General features: G+C 50.3%; 1 protein-coding gene across 1 annotated transcript in view; it reads right to left on the bottom strand.

The window, feature by feature from the left end:
• Nucleotides 1-16,358, bottom strand: part of TLL2 (tolloid like 2) — a gene marked incomplete at its 5' end in the record, with an annotated part of 98,800 nt that overhangs the window by 24,203 nt on the left and 58,239 nt on the right. Inside the window, 3 exons of the mRNA XM_006756677.2 lie at nucleotides 6,326-6,428; nucleotides 11,872-11,987; nucleotides 14,491-14,615. Coding sequence (XP_006756740.1) covers nucleotides 6,326-6,428; nucleotides 11,872-11,987; nucleotides 14,491-14,615 — 344 coding nt within the window. The remainder of the gene's footprint in view (nucleotides 1-6,325; nucleotides 6,429-11,871; nucleotides 11,988-14,490; nucleotides 14,616-16,358) is intronic.

Raw genomic sequence — 16,358 nt, 5'->3', positions numbered from 1 at the left:
ATGGGAACAGTCAGTCACCCAGTGTGTGCCTTCTTTAGACTGTCTGAGGGGAATTCCAACCCCAGTCCATCACAGTGCCGGGGGCGTAGCCCAACCACCACTCCCTCCTGCTAACCGCACTTGCTGAGGTGCTGAAGGTGAGGGGGGAGGTCTGAGGCGGTGATGACTGTGCCCCCGTGGTGTTTCCCATCACACATACACCCTTCTCTTGTGGGGCACGCCCGTGGGCAGACCTGCCTCCTTGCCTCGGAGAAGGCATGCCACAGATCCCATGATGAAGAAATCTGATCATCTTGGCCTTTGAATGTCACAGTCTAGTCACAATACCAAAGATTTAGAAGACTACACAGTGAATAAGAGCACATTTCCCATCCTTGGAGTCTTAGAAAGATTCCTAGGATGGAGGAGTGAGGGAGACTAGGGAGAGAGGGTTGGAGAGGCACCATGGAGCCTCTGAGAGGACCCTGTGCCCTGTCCCACCCTGAGCTCAGATCTGTGTGGAAGGGATGATAGAAGTGCTCAGTAGGTTTAAGGATCTGGAAGAAGCAGAGAATCGTGCCCCAGTCCCTGGGCAGAGCCTGGGGGGATGACAAATCCCTAGATTTCGCTTGTCCCACTTGGGGTCAGCACAGACATGTCTGCATGGTATGTTAGGACATGACGCCAGAGATAGGCAGGTATGCAGAGTTCTTCAGGCAAAGCATGGCATGATGGGAGCAATAGGATGCCAGGCTCCTGGGAGGGACATGGAAGTCACTTTCCCATAGCCTGAGGAACTGGGGAGCCATCCAACGTCTTCTAGGGAGACATGGACTTGGCTCCAGTGAGACAAGGAGGAGATACAGCAGACACTTAGATGGACAGATGTGTGAAGACCAGACAGGGATGCGGACATCCCAGCATGCCAGCCGGCATAGCGAATGGAGGCTTCCCTGCTGCCACGCCCCAACACAAAGTCTGTCCCCCACCAGCACCCCAACCCAGGGCGGGGTCGGGGAGAGGACACAAATAGACAGAAATTAAGTTCCCAATACCTGATGGAGAGGGTTCATAACTGTTACTGAACTTTTGTTACTGAAAATTATAAATAAATGTCTATTTCTTGAACACTTGGGTACGAGTCTGAAATGTGGACCCTCTACAGAGGAAAAGGGGAAAGGCCATTCCTTCCCGGTGTGTGGTCATCCCTGTCCATATTACTCCTAAAGCCATGTAAGGTGGCGCGGGGCAGGGATGGGGCAGGTGGAAGACAGCTGTGTCGGACCAAGCAGTTCTTAGTGCGGACCAGTCAAGGACTACTTGGACTGGAGGTCACGGTTCCGACAAGTACCCACTGTGTGAGTCCCTCGGAAAATCCATTGAACATTGGGGGACATGGGGAGTGACTGTTAATGGGAATGATTTCTCTTGATTGTGGTAATGGTTGTATAGCTCTGAAGGCATGCTAGAAAACACTGATGTAGACACTTAAATGGTGAGCTACTTGGCATGTGAATTATATCTTTCTATTTTTTTTGAAATCCATATTTCACGAGCACTCTCTTAGTGCCAGCACCATGTGACGTTACACCTTGAAGCTGTAACTCTGCCTTTCTGAGAAATGGGGGAGTAAATCATTTCCTAGTGGCCAACTGTGGCACACATTCCTTTGAGAGACACGGGGGTAGAGGCTGCTAATCTCCCTCTGCTTCCTTCCGATTCTGGCCACCTGCAGCCTTATGGATTGGGTGAGCTTAATATTAGCGCGATGAGCTGAAACTGCTGCCAAGAATTCAGCGAGGAAAAATCTGTGAGAAGCCTATAAATTTTCGATAATGGCTCCTCTGCCATGGCCAATTAGTGTCAATTAGTTCTTGGAAAACAATACGCAAGCGTGGGGAAGTATTGCTTACCAGCGAGGGGACATAGCCCCTGAGCCTCTGTTGGGCAACGCTGGTTCACAAGGAATTCCTTCTTAGCCTCGCCCAAGGGTCAAGTCCAAGCTCTCCTTTTAAAGCCCCAGCTGTCACAGCCGCTGGGGGCTGTTTCCAACGGAGAGAGGGACTGCCACTGTCGTGCTGCCTAAGAACCCAACCGGACGTGATAAACCACCTACGGCAGGGCCACCGGACCAGCCGTCTCTGCTCAGTCCTCCGGACGAGGTAGGGGTTACAGACCAAGGTGTGCAGAGCTAGACTCGGTAGAATAAACTACAAATTATTTCTATGTCTCTCCTCAGGTCTCTTGTGATTCTTAACTAGAACCCTCTACAGTGTCCCTGGACTGATGTCTCAACATTCTCTTCTTCACCAAAATAGTACTGATAAAATCCCCCTTTTTATTGAGCATGTTTATACCAGGCACTGCACTAAGCATTTTACACAGATTAGCTAATTGCACCCCCTCTACCCCCTGAATTAATCTCATTTATGAGAAAACTGAGGGTTGGAGAATTTAAGTTGAGTTACACTCTCAGTTGTCAGTAAACACAGGGTTTGAACCGTGGCAGTCTGAGACCTTGACCTTCATCATCAGTTTCACCATTTTCACCATCATCACCATCACCACCCTCAAAAAGAACTTCCCGGTGTAAAGTACAATTCCAAATGCTGGGCATTTTTGGACCAGTAGACATCAATCTGCTCTGAGAATGTAAACATCATTCCCACTTCCCAGCTTGGAAACACATATGGGCATGAAGATCAAAGTCTCAACCGTAAAGCAAGCCTGTGGCAATGCCAGGCTCGGCTGTTGGAACCGTTTCTGCTCATTTGGGAGGCTGCCCCTGCCCAGGGAGCCCAGTAGTGGGGCCACGCGACACTGATTGGCCAGCCTGGCCTTTCTGAACTTCCCTCCCCACTTCAGGGAAAGGAGGAGAAAGGGCTTTTGTGTGCATTGTGGTGGTAGAGAATACTCAAGGACAGTCCTGCACACAAGAGTACATTGTTAGAGTCACTCCTCTGCAGAAATAAGGGAGGGAATCCAATTAACAGGATGGCATTTCAGATCACTGGGTGAGTGCTCCATGCGGCCACCTTCCTCCCCCGCTTTAGGTGCAATCTCATAAGTGACCCCTGAAACTGAAAAACCAATTTGATATCTTTAACCAGCCGTGAAATGTTCTCAATCTACTTACATTTCCCTTTAATCACGCTGTGAAAACCCAGGTCCCAAACAGCCTCCTTCCAAGGAGACTTAACAGGCTGGAGAGAAATTGGACTAGAGAAAAGGTGTCAAATTCCTAAATTGAAATCTGGTTCCTGGCGTTGGAGGAGGAGTTTAATAAGGATATCAAGAGAGGAAATGCAGATGAGTGCACAACAAGCAGGCTCCACGGGGCGTCATAAAGGGTTCATTCATAAAAAGTTATGCACCCATTATGCCTGGATTTTCACACACTGCCCTGGGAAAATATGCGATGCACGGTTTTTCAGAGCGAGATGCATACTTTCACAATTCGCCCTAATCCGCTCTCCCTCCTGCCAAAGGGGCACTGACCTGCCTCCTCCCGGCAGATTTCATGGCACTGACCCCTCCCAGGGACCAGCTCGGCCCACACAATGCACTTGCTCCAAACACAAAAGTTCACTAACAACTGCATTTGGAGACATCAGAGCGGGCCAAATAGTTGGCAAAGGAGGATTCCTGTGAATGAAGAATGGTTGCAGGCACCGGGCCATGTCTTGGCTGCGACACACACACACACACACACACACACACACACACTGCAAAAGTGTGCACAATATAAGCCCCCCCCCTCAAAAATAAAACACACCCAAAACAAAACAAACCAGCACCAACAACAGCAAAGAACAGAAAAAGCCCCAGTTAATCTATGAAAGTGCAGCCAGAAAGACCAGGATCTGCAGTGAGAAATCTGTTCTTTCAAGAAAAGGGAGTGAGTGGCTATCCCTCCGCCATGCCCATTCTGCTGCATGCCTGGGCCCTCTCCGGGGAACTTCAGTAACAGAGCTTCCTCTTTGCTGAGCCCTTTCAGTCTGTCACACTCCTGCGGGAGGATAAGGTTGCCAGATTTAGCAAACAAAAATACAGGAAGCCCAGATAAATTTGAATTTCAGATAAACAGTGAATCGTGCATTTTATCTAGCAATCCTAGGGGGAGACCCTTCTCAGATACAGTCTCTCCCCATCACCGGGACATCTGCATTCTGGCCTGACCTCAGCCATTAGCAGGCGGTGTGGCCTCAGACAGTTGGTCCACACTTGGGGAGTGTGGTTTTCCCGTAAGGATGCGGGATAAGTGACTCTAAGGTCCCTGCCAGGCCGAGGGGTCTGTGTGTGATTCCATGTTCTCATGTCACTGCTCCTTTTACTATTTTAATTATAAAATAATACCAAACGCATCTGGTGTACTTGGTACTAGACAAGCACGTGTACGTGCATTGGTAGGTATGTGGGATCATTCCCTGACCGGGCTCCTAGGATTCAGGTTCAATATTCTCCCAGGAATCTGTACTCAGAAATCTCCCCGGCTGATGCCGGTGCGCAGCCTGGGTTAGGGGCCTCTGCCACCAGGAATGCAGCCTCTGTTGTTTTGCATATCCAGTCAGTGTGACGGGTAAAGCCGTGCCTCCCTCCGGCTGCTAGCATACATCACGTCTGCTCACATTAGACAGGAGGCAGGAGCCCAGGGCAGACAGCCTCCCACCTGCCCTTGGGCGGCATGACTGTGTGCCTGCGGTGCACACACTGTCTATGCGTGGCCTGGGGATCCCTTTTTTGGCTTGCTTACCTGGATTGCTAACTACTTGATTCCTTCTTGTGTTGGTAGCCTGGTATCCCCACTCAGGCTGCCTTGGCTCCCTGCTAGAGCACCCATGGACACAACTTCCTACCTATTTGTGCCTCTAAGAATTTAAACTCGTGGCCCTCTGGACAGAGGGGGCTTGTGTGCTCTTCCAGATGGCAGCTGACCTGGCTGAGACCCCTTGGTCATACAAAGCCTAAAATCTGCCAGGCCCCCTGGGATCCAGCCAAAGCCTCCAGCTCCGTCTCCGGACCCACTCCCGAATCGGACATGAAGTCAGGCTCAGCCTGGCTGTGAAACTCCCCAGCGTAGCTCTCTTCTCTCTCTCCTGCTCCCACCTATGGCAGATGTCCCTACAGCAGCTCACTCCCAAGCAGTTCACAGCATAGCACGGTGGCCTTTCTGTCCGCATGAACATAAGCCAAGGACCAAGCTCTCACCGAGAGCTTAGACTTACAGACCGGAAGCCCACTCTAAACATGAGGACAGCTCCGTGTCGATCTGCTTCTCCGTCTCCACCATAGCTGCCATTCCTGGGGGATTCCTCATGTCCACCCCCCGGGCACCAAAGCCCTTGGTTCTCCTTATGATGTTAATCTTCCCTGGTCACCCACGAGGCAGCTCTCTTCTGGTGACCAATCCCGAGTGGGCTGACCTTCTTCTTTATGCTCCTGCCCGCTGCCTCTCACTCAGGGGGCCGAGCTGCCTTTCCATGTATGAGTTTGTGCACGTTCATCTCTCCAAACTACTACATGCTCATTAAAGAAAAAATTAGAAAGTAGAGCTAAACCAGGAACAACAACAGAGTCAATACTCCATGATCCTGAAATAACCACTCTGTATAATTTATTCATATTTATAATCCTACTTGATATTCACATTGTAGATCACGGGATGGTTTCTTCCAGTTGAATCCAGCCCACACAGTGATTTAAGCAATCCTGGTCAGGACATCCACTGTTCAGTTTGCCACACTCCGCTCCACGCCTTGTTTTATCATACCAACCATACCAACCCACTTCACTCTTTTACACCTCATTTCTGAAGGCATCGGAGTTTGCGGCGCCAGCATAATAGACGTAGAAACGTATTTTTTGTTAGAAAGGAATCCCACTGCCTATTCTATTTTGTCAGACCTCTTTTGGTGTAACAATGTAAATGAACACCTTTCTGTATCAAGAAAGGGTCACCTCCAGCTTTATTTGTTAATGGATAGCTGGATAGTTTTCCATTGAAAGGATGAATCATAATTTATTCCACTAGCCCCTGCTGTTGAACATGTAAATTGTTTTCGATTCTTCCTGCTTCAGTGAGCATCCCTGGAGCTAGAGCTTTGCACACTTCCTTAATTAGTTCTCCAGGACAAATTCCAAGAAGTGGAATTGCTGGGTCAAAGGGCATTCACAGTTTTAAAAGCTTTGAACATGTGTGGCCAAATGGAAGGTTCCCGAGTTTTACAATGACACACACCCTCGAGAGCTTCCTGTGACTCCGTCTGGACGGGCCCTCGCGAACATTAACAGCATCACACAGAACATCCGATCGCTCCTCTCCCAAGGCTGTCTTAAGTCAACTCACCCAACAGGGGGGCTTTCCTCCAATAACCATCCCGGACCTCCACGTAATCGTACCAGCACAGGCGGCTTTTAAACAAATCCATGGACGTGAAGTTTAAGACGATCTGTAAAGAGTTACCATAAAGTGAGTTTTGGCAACAAAGCCCGAGGAGCTTTGAGAGCCTCATCTCGCATACCGGCGTTCTCACGTTACCCCTTAGCATACAGAGCTCTCAGACCACAGTCGGAGTGTCCTCTCGAAAACACACTCACAGGAAACCGCGTGACATTCAATAATAAACCTTAAGCAGGATGGGGGGTAAACAGAGGAGATGGGTCCTTCGGTTTCGTCAGGGGAATACGTCGAGCTTTTGAAGTCACAGGGTGGTTTACAGAAAGCAAGATGCATTAAAGCCGGGCCAGGATGCACTGAGCCTGGGGATGCGGAAGGAGGCAAGGGGTCGATGAAGTTCAGAGATACGAAGAGATCTTATAACATCATCAATCATTCTAAAGGGCCTGGGGTTAGCCCGAGTGCATCTGAGCACCTCCGTGATCAATGTCCCCTAGGCCATGACCTCACTCCTCTGAGGTGTGGTGTGTCTAATAGCCTCCCTACAGTTCGCTCGCTCGCTCGTTCGTTGGTTCCACCAGTCGGTGCTGGCCTATCGAGACAGAAAGATCAGAAAGACAGGGTTCTTGCCTTTAGGGATCTCAGACAGAGAGGGAAGGGCAGGTGTGTCAAGCCAGTTAGAACAGCATGAATAAATGCTGCAAAGAGAGAAATAGATGGGAAGGGTGCCGAGGAAGCCCAAGGAGAGAGAACTGAATTCTGCCCGGTGACCCTGGAGAAGGCTTCTCGGAAGAGGTGGCATTTAAGCTAAGGGGAACAAGGGTCCCATGGGCTGAGGAGTAGGGTGAAAGCGTTCTGGTGAGAGGGGTGACATGAGCAAAAGCAAGGACGAGCCTGCAGACCTGAACTGCATTGCGTGTACGCCCAGCCCGGTTCCCTGTGTGTGTGTTTGGAACGAGGACGCAGAGGGGAAAGGAGAAGGAGCGAAGGCTGGGAGGTGGGAATCAGTTGGACTGGAAAGGAAGGTTCCAGTTCTTCTGCGCATCCTGAAGCCATTCAGTGGACGCCCTGTCCCCACCAGTGCAGGGGGCTGAGTGACCCTGCACACAGGTGCTGCTCCCATGAACTGGCCCTGGTCCCCATCACAACCCTTCCCGCTCAGGGCTCCGCTGGCAGATGGCCCAGAGTTCAGACTTCCCCGCTCCCATCACCCCCATGGATCCCACCCTGCAGGCTGCTGTGCCTTCTCCTGCACTGAGCAGCCGGGGCTCGTCCAGTCCTGCCCTCACATTGTCCCGGCCTGTGCTCAGCATGTCCCTGCTCCATCATTTCTCAGGTCTTCTTGCTCTGCAGGGTCCCGCTGAGGGCAGCCCTGCTCCAGCCCCTGCACCTCTGACCCTACTCCTTTTCCCACCTGGGGAACCGATCTCTCCCTCAGTTCAACTCTCTTTAGCATCTTCATCCTCCCACTTTCGTTTATATTCAAACAGTCCCAGTCCCTGGTCTCCAAGTAAACCCCTGGGCTAGAGGACTGCAGGGCAAAGGTTCCAGGGCCCCGTTGGCCAATAGAACAGGCTGTTAAGTATTTGTCTTTGTCCTCCGTGGGCCCTCTCCTCTCTGGTTTTGCTGCACTAGCCGGTCCTCTCTCCACGGTCTCTCTTCTCTGCTGGCTCTAGTCTTCTTCACTCTCCATGAAATGGTGAGGTCACCTCAAAACAAAGCACTTCCCGCCTGGCTGGTTTGGCTCAGTGGATAGAGTGTCAGCCTGTGGACTGAAAGGTCCCAGGTTCGATTCCGGTCAGGGGCACATGCCTGGGTTGTGGGCTCCATCCTCAGGATGTGCCAGGGGCAGCCGATCAATGGTTCTCTCATAATTGATGTTTCTATCTCTCTCTCTCCCTTTCCTTTCCTCTCTGAAATCAATAAAAATACTTTAAAAAAAAACAAAAACAAAAAAACCCACAAAGCACCTCCCTTCCAGCTTTCCTGTCTGGAGGCGACACCGTCACTCAGGTGCAACACCTGGTGTTTTGTCTACTTTTCCCCTATTGTTTATCCCGACAGACTCTTTTCCTTTAAGGTGTCTGTGGCCCCTGCTTGAAGGCAGTCTCCATGCCCCTTGGACAGCTCTTCCTGCATCGCTCCTGCTGGGAGGATTCCTGCACTCCTGCTGCTGTGCCCACCTCCAGTCTGCACAGTAGGGCTTCTAGACCCATCTTGCACTTTTGTCTCATGTTTGCTAGAGCCCTTCTCTGCTCAGAAAACGTCAGTGGCTCCCTCTACCCCCATCTCATAAATTAAAGTCACTGCTTACCTTCCAGAACCTCCAGTGCCCACCCTAATAGGTGACCTTATCTCTCAGTGCGCCCTAAGATAGCCACACAAATGGAACCCTCCCCGGGCCCAGCTCAAGAGCCCCGCCCCCTCCCTAAGTCCTTCTCTGACACCCACAGGGACACGGCCTCTCCCTCTCTGGAACTCTCCCCTCTCCTGCTCACCGTGATCCCGGAGCAGGTGTGCAAAGAGTGTATGGGGATATGCCTCACACCCAGTGTTCAGGTCTCAGGACGAGGAGTGCCTTTGTCCACAAAGCCCTGACCCCTCCTAGGAAATGACGAGTCAGTACCAGAAAATAGCAGGCCAGCTCCTCTCCTGTGTTGTAGTGTGTGTGTGTGTGTGTGTGTGTGTGTGAGAGAGAGAGAGAGAGAGAGAGAGAGAGAGAGAGAGAGATGTTGCTCTTTGACACTAGACCAGTGGTTCTTAACCCTACTTGCATATAGAATCACCTCAGAAGCTTAAAAAAATATTGGTGCCACCCTGGCAGGTAGTTCAGTGGTTAGAGCATCAGCCCCTGCACAGAAGCATCTCAGGTTCAATTTCCAGTCAAGGGCACAGACCTTGCAGGATTGCAGGTGCAATCCCTGACCCCTACCTGGGAGTGTGTGGGAGGCAACTGATTGATGGGTCTCTCTCTTATCAATGTACCTCTCTCTCCCTCTCTCTCTCCTTTCTACCTCCCCCTCCTCTTATCAATGTACCTCTCTCTCCCTCTCTCTCCCTTCTACCCTCCCCCCGCCTTCCACACTCTAAAAAATCAATGGAAAAAATATCCTCAGGTGACAATTAACCAAAAATAAAATAAAAAACAATATTTTTATTATCTACTGGTGCCAAGCAAATGCTCCTCTTTCAATCACAGCAGACTCCCCAGGGGTGCGGAGGAGCCTAACTAAATTCTAAGTCTCCTGAAGACAGAAATTGTACCTTCCACTCCCTTCGCATCCCCCTTCAGTGCTTATATCCCAGTGGGCTGGCTCAGGAGTGCTTGCTAGCTGGTTGCAATACGGTTCTGTAGCCATTGTTTTTTAAAATTTCAGAAAGGAAACGTTATTACAAATTCCTCAGTAACACATTCATGATCTGAATGAATGGGATAATTATTCAGGCTAATTACTTGAAGTATGTTAGTGAGCCATAAAGACCATAGGGGAAGAGGTGATGAACAGGAGGTGATAATGCGAATCAATCAAGTTTGCTAATTACCAGCAGCTCTGGGGAAGGCCGGGTGAAGCAGGAATTGAAATAATCAGTGCAGGAATCTCAATGATATGTATTCTCCCTGCCCCCGGTTAGCAATAATAATTAAGGTTGGGCGAAATCTTACACAGTTCACACACATCACAGAGCCTCTGCTAGCAGGGGCAATTCAACAATTTGGGGATTACAAGACCCCTTCCTCCTTCTCCTCCTCCTTCCTGCCTCCCTCCCGCTGCCGCCCCCGCAGGCACGGGGATGGCACATCCACCCAAGGCGGACAGGTCTCGAGTTTCTCAGGCTCAACAGGACAACCACAATGCCTTAATGCTTAGAGCCAGAGGAAGGGTGTGTGCATGTGAGCGTGAACGTGAGCATGTGTGTGTGTGTGTGTGAATGCATGTTCAAATGTCTTAGCCTGTTCCTTTTGTGGAATAATGCAGGAAGATGGGTAAGCATCCTGGCTCTCAGCGCCTGGGCTCATCTCTCAACTCTGCGACAAACTGGTAGCCTTGGGCAGGTCCATTCCCTCACCTGCAAAATGAGTGTGGTAACAGCACCTTTCACATGAACTTGTGAGGATTAAACAAGAGACTCTACATAATATGCTAAAAGCAGGACACAGAAAACGCTGCCGATCATGCCTAGCCATTATTTCTCTCTAGTTTCCACACTATGTTTAAAGAGACATTTCAATGAACACCTTTTAACGTTATGAATTTGGAATATTTGTAAGTTGGCTATGGGCACCTGAAAAATTCCAAGACCTCTCACTGCACCCCCAGCTGCAGGTTTTTCTCTCGGCCACTCGTCTATCCACACGTTCATTCAACAAATACTTACTGTGTGACTCTGTACCATGGGTTATGTTAGGTGCAGGGTTATGTTGGGTGTTGGGCTATGTTAGGTGCTGCAGGTGAACAACCTCTGTCCTCGATGAGTTTAGAAGGGGGCAGCCCAATAAACCAGCATTATGGTTTGTGAGACAAGCTACGACAGGTATGACAGAGCAAACATTTCCAAGATAGCTGCATCTGTTTTGAGATAACTTGAACTGTAGAGAGGTGTCATGTAGAAAACTTGTTTCGAACTGCGGAGGCCCAGTCCTCATTTCTATATCTTACTGTGAATTTGGGTAATTTATAAAAGGTCTGAGCCTCAGATGGCATGTCCATATAGTGGGTATATGGAAATGCACATTGCAGTAGGGTCATGAACATACCCTCTCGGACGAGGGCAAAAGTGGCCCCTGCCCTGGGCTTAGCTCTCAAGAGGCATTGTCTTCAGAGCTAAAGGAACATGCCCACCTAGAGCTTGCCAAGCTTCTAGACCTCATACCAGGAGCCCAGAATCCCGGGATTCCCTGTCCAAACAGCCCCTGAGTTCACTTCCAGGACATGCAAGGACCTCTGCCCCTGGATCCAGCCTCCCGGGGGAAGACAGCACACCTGGGCAGTCCACTTCCACTGCAGGGGCAGCCAAGCAATGGCTATTTGCAAGGCAGGAGTGAAGGGTACTCAGGTGTGTGGGCTGATGGGTCACCCTGGGGGCTCCTGAGATGGGACTGGGGCTGGGAGGAGGAGAGGGCAGCTGTGGGTTGGTGTCTAGCTCTCCCCATATTGCCACCTGCCAGAGTAGCACTTTGAGACATTCTCAACTGGCTCCTCACCTTCCAGGGCATTCTGACGGTGCATTTATCAAGGTAAAAGAATAGGACCTACTTTGTTTTACACACTGTGGGCTTGACTTATGCCTCTCATGGACATTTAGTGTATAGGCTTCCATCTGTATGAGGGAGGCTGGCTGAAAAGTCCAGAAGGAAATAACATTAGGCAAGCTAGCACTGCGCCTGGCGCACAGTGGGTGCCCACAGCATAACAGCTGTTATTACTCCTGTTAATAATAACTCCTCACACGTCACCCAACTCAAAGGCTGTTAGGTCATTTCCTGAGGTTCCTACCTTTTCCCCTGGAGTGACCGATATCCTCCAGACGCAGTGGGAATAAGAAGGGTAGCCGTTTGGAAAGCCAGGTGCAGAGAAGTTCCCCGTTGTGTCCTGCAGAGTCTCCCCACATGCTGCACAAGCAAAAGGACAAACACGATTCAGGCACTCTCTCACACACACACTCTCCGCCTCAGAGCGCCCTCTACAGGGCTGCCGAGCAGACACACCCCTTTGCTAGCCACAGCCTTCAGAAGGCATTGGCGAGAAGCGTGCCAGGCCCACTGGCATCTTCCCGGCTCAGTGGATGGAGCGCCGGCCTGCGAACTCAAGGGTCCCGGGTTAGATTCTGGTCAGGGGCATGTACCTTGGTTGTGGGCACATCCCCAGTGGGGGGTGTGCAGGAGGCAGCTGATCGATGTTTCTAACTCTCTCTCTCTCCCTTCCTCTCTGTAAAAAAATCAATAAAATATATTTTTTAAAAAAGTGAAAATAGAGTCTGGGCACCGAAAAGGAACACCCCAGGAATACCCCTGAGGCTCTCAGGATTGAGTATGCCTAGAGCTGGGTTTGAATCTCAGCACTCCAGCAGGATGTGTGGTGGTGGCCTTAGTTTTCTTGTCTGTTAAATGGGTGTGGCCTGCCCAAAAGGTTAATGAACTCATCCGCATTAAATGAACTGGATCAGCTCGATGCTTGGCACACGGTGAGTGCTCCCCACACAGCAGCCTTGCAATTACCAAGAACAATGTCTGTGGCAGAAAGGATATGAAAGCCCAAGTAGGTAACACAAAAAGAAAAAAAGCTTTGAAACTCCTGTCAGCTATTAGCTTCAACCTTGCCTCTTCTTTTCCTGCTACCCACCTCTAAATGAGCTACCAAATAGTCAAGAAAACAGGGGGAAAAAAATGACCAGAGGCCCGGGAAGTAGGAACACTCTACAAGAGGCCATCCTGGTCTTGAATGTTTCAGGGTTGCTGGGCCATGAGTCTAAAGCCTACTCCTTATGTATGTGAAAGTATTTCCCTAATTTGTCCTCATACCTGGATGAGGAAGCTTGGACACTGCAGGTTTCATATTCCCCTGATTCCCCGGGGCTCAGACCCCAAAGACATAGCCACGGGGTTGCTGGGGGCCCCTGCTCTTATGGGGCCACCCCCAAAACGTGGGAAAGAAGCTCCTTCTGCACATTTTCCTGAGTGCAATTCAGACTCTGCACAGCAACCACTCTCGCTTTCAGCTACTACTTGAAACTCCTGGGAGCTGCCGTCTTTGGAGCTGCAGGAAGGGGTAGCTGGAGAGCGGCCCATCCTCACCTCAGGAAGTCCTGGATAGCGGGGCTTCCATATCATGTTACCGAACAACTGCCAGGCATCACGAGGATTATGCCTGGCAGTCACCACCCCCGAGGGCTCCATGGAAATTATTTCAGAATAATCATCAACATTCTGCGGGAACAGATACGTTACTGTATGGCTCCACGGTATTTACCAGCTGCCTCGAATCCTTTTGGGAAGTAAGAGGCATATACATTATAACTAAATAAATACGATGGCATTTCCCAGGGAATGCTATAAGGTTTCTCTTTCAATCCAGCAGGGATACATGATATGTGTGTCCTGTACTGCAGCCCTAATGCACCCCCAGATGACTAATAGCTGGTTCATGATGGAGCAAAGCCCCCGTGACCCCGCTGCTTAGGGCGATGTGATAACCCAGATATTCTAGAATGGCCCCTATTTCAAATATTCTGTCCCATGATCAACTGTGTGCCTGGTCTTAGGGGTTGAAAAGGTTACTGGACCTGTTGGTAATCGAGTTTCCTTTTTCCACCCCAAAAAGCTGCAACGCATTGTCCCATCAGTGTAAAAACGTGGCTGTGGTAGCCAATGCTTTGCATTCGAGTTCAGCAGTTTAAAGGGGTTGATGTGAGGTCACCCCCCCCACCCAAGGCAGCAGGGGGTTTGATGATGCTGAAGTCAAGGGGACAAAAGGCAAACAAGAGGGCAAGTTCAAGGGGAGCAGGCTTCTGAACTGGCAGAGAAGTGGGCAGCTGCTCAGAACCCAGTGTACTGCCCAGACTTCAGTGGCAGACTGGGGGCCACTGGCCAGCACCCTGGACAGCTAGAAGAGCCCCAAGACCACAGCAATGACCTCATTTACAGCACTGAGGTCCCTCCACCTCCCAGGATTTGGGGAGCTGACTCCCTCCTTCCAAAAGCATTCTCCTTCATGCTTGGTCTTCCTGCAACACCACTGCCTCTTGTTTTGCCAAAACACACCCTTTACTCCCATAGAAAGGAGAGGCGCCTTTGCCGTTACGGGGTGCACTGTGGTTCTACGATGCCTCCTTCCTCTTCTGAACATCAGGCTTTGCCAGAGCTCTGCAGCGTCCCACAAGTTAAGCTGTGGGCTCCAGGCCTACTCTTCACCTCGCTGCGGGCAACCACCTCACCATCTGGGCTTTCTATACCACCCACACCTCCTAACAGCAGCACATTAGGACTCACAGCTGCCAGAGGTCGTCCTTCCAGGTTCCCCAAGTTGTTTTCCCAGCCAAGGAGAATGTCTGCAAAGGGCAGTGGAGTCGTGCTTGGGGACACTCTAGGGGACGTGGGACTTCCAGGGCTCAGTTACCTGGGCACTTGTACAGCTTCCTGGCTTGAGCGATGTCTCCCTGACTGAGCCGCACGCGCTGGCCAATGGTTGGCCTGACGCCACTGTCGTCTCGGCGGGGGAGGATGGTGTCTAAGAAAACCCCTCTGCAGGAGGGACAGAAAGCGAGAGAAGGAGAAAGAAAAGTCAGGGCTGTCAGGGGCCGCGCTGGAATTTACAGTCTTCATTTCCTTGCCCATAACCCCATCGACATTCCTCCTCCCTGCGCAGCTCTCGTGCTGGCATTTGAGCATTCCATTTCATCAGCTGCCCGCTCCCTTCCCAATGGGAAAATGACTCTGCCAAGTTTAAAAATATGCCCTAGCCCAGTGGCCTAAGGACTTCCCTTACTGATGTTTATTGAGCATTTCCACCAAGCGCTTTACAGGTTCAGGCCCCAGGGCCCACCACGCTGCAAAACTGCAGGGAGCACCATTCAGAGAGATGACGATGTGAGCGGTGCCCCCTGGAGCTGTGCAATGGGCAGTGCTGAGCATGGACAAGTCTTGGAGAGGCTGCAGAGAGCTCATGGGAACCTGTACAATGTGGGACTGCCATGGGCTGGTCAGGAAGTGCTAGATGAGCTGGTAAAAATGGGGACTGGAATTTGGGGACTCGCTGGCAAGAGGGGTAATCAGATAGAAAGTGAGATGAATGAATGCAGAGAACTAGGGGTACTCAAAGGAGCCCGGGCCTAGAGATTTCTATGTAAGGCCTGGCTCTGCCACCCGAGTGAGCTCGGACAAGTCCCCTCCCCTCTCTGAGCCTCAGTTTACTTCTCTGAACAATAAGAGATTGGCCTATCAGTGATGGCGAACCTTTTGAGCTCGGCGTGTCAGCATTTTGAAAAACCCTAACTTAACTTTGGTGCCGTGTCACATATAGAAATTTTTCTGTATTTGCAACCATAGTAAAACAAAGACTTATATTTTTGATATTTATTTTATATATTTAAATGCCATTTAACAAAGAAAAATCAACCAAAAAAATGAGTTCGCGTGTCACCTTTGACACGTGTCATAGGTTCGCCATCACTGGCCTAGATGGTCTCAGCCATTCCTTTAAACATTAATGTTTTCTTCTACTCCCATGGAAATAAAGTCTAAAATGACCAAAACAGACAAGTGGATGCCAGAATACCAGGATGCCCAGCTGAGTACAGGCCCTATGCACACCTTCATGCTTCAGGCATAGTGTACCCTCTGCCTGAGCCCTCCCCCTCCCCACCTCTATCCCATCCCCACCCCAGCATATCCTGAGCCACCAGCAAGGTGGTGGGTTCTGGAGGATGTTTACAACAAGAGACGACCCCTGTGTAAACCACTGTAGTAATGCCTCCCCCCTTTTATGTAGGACAACTCTTAACATTGGCATTCTGCTAAACTAAGAAAGGGTTTGGCAGATGCCTTAGGGCCGTGGTTGGCAAACTGCAGCTCGGGAGCCACATGCGGCTCTTTGGCCCCTTGAGTGTGGCTCTTCCTAAGCCTTAGGAGTACCCTAATTAAGTTAATAACAATGTACCTACCTATATAGTTTAAGTTTAAAAAATTTGGCTCTCAAAAGAAATTTCAATCGTTGTACTGTTGATATTTGGCTCTGTTGACTAATGAGTTTGCCGACCACTGCCTTAGGGAATAAAACTGTCCACTCAGAATTTTCCAAACAAAGACAACACTGTACCAGAGAACTGTCTCCTTATCTCCTGGACCCTCGCCCCACAAGTCCTCCAAAGACACCATACCCACAGCCCCGGTCCAACCAAGGGGAGAGGGGAGCTGCAATAAACTCAAGGGAATAAAGTTGGAAGAAGACAGCTCAGTCGTCAAGACACACGCAGACTTTCCCATCAG

The sequence above is a fragment of the Myotis davidii genome, unplaced genomic scaffold (assembly GCF_000327345.1).
Source record: "Myotis davidii unplaced genomic scaffold, ASM32734v1 scaffold332, whole genome shotgun sequence".
Lineage (NCBI taxonomy): Eukaryota > Metazoa > Chordata > Mammalia > Chiroptera > Vespertilionidae > Myotis > Myotis davidii.
The sequence above is the reverse complement of the archived record's forward strand: the minus strand, read 5'-3'. Positions and strand labels throughout refer to the sequence as shown.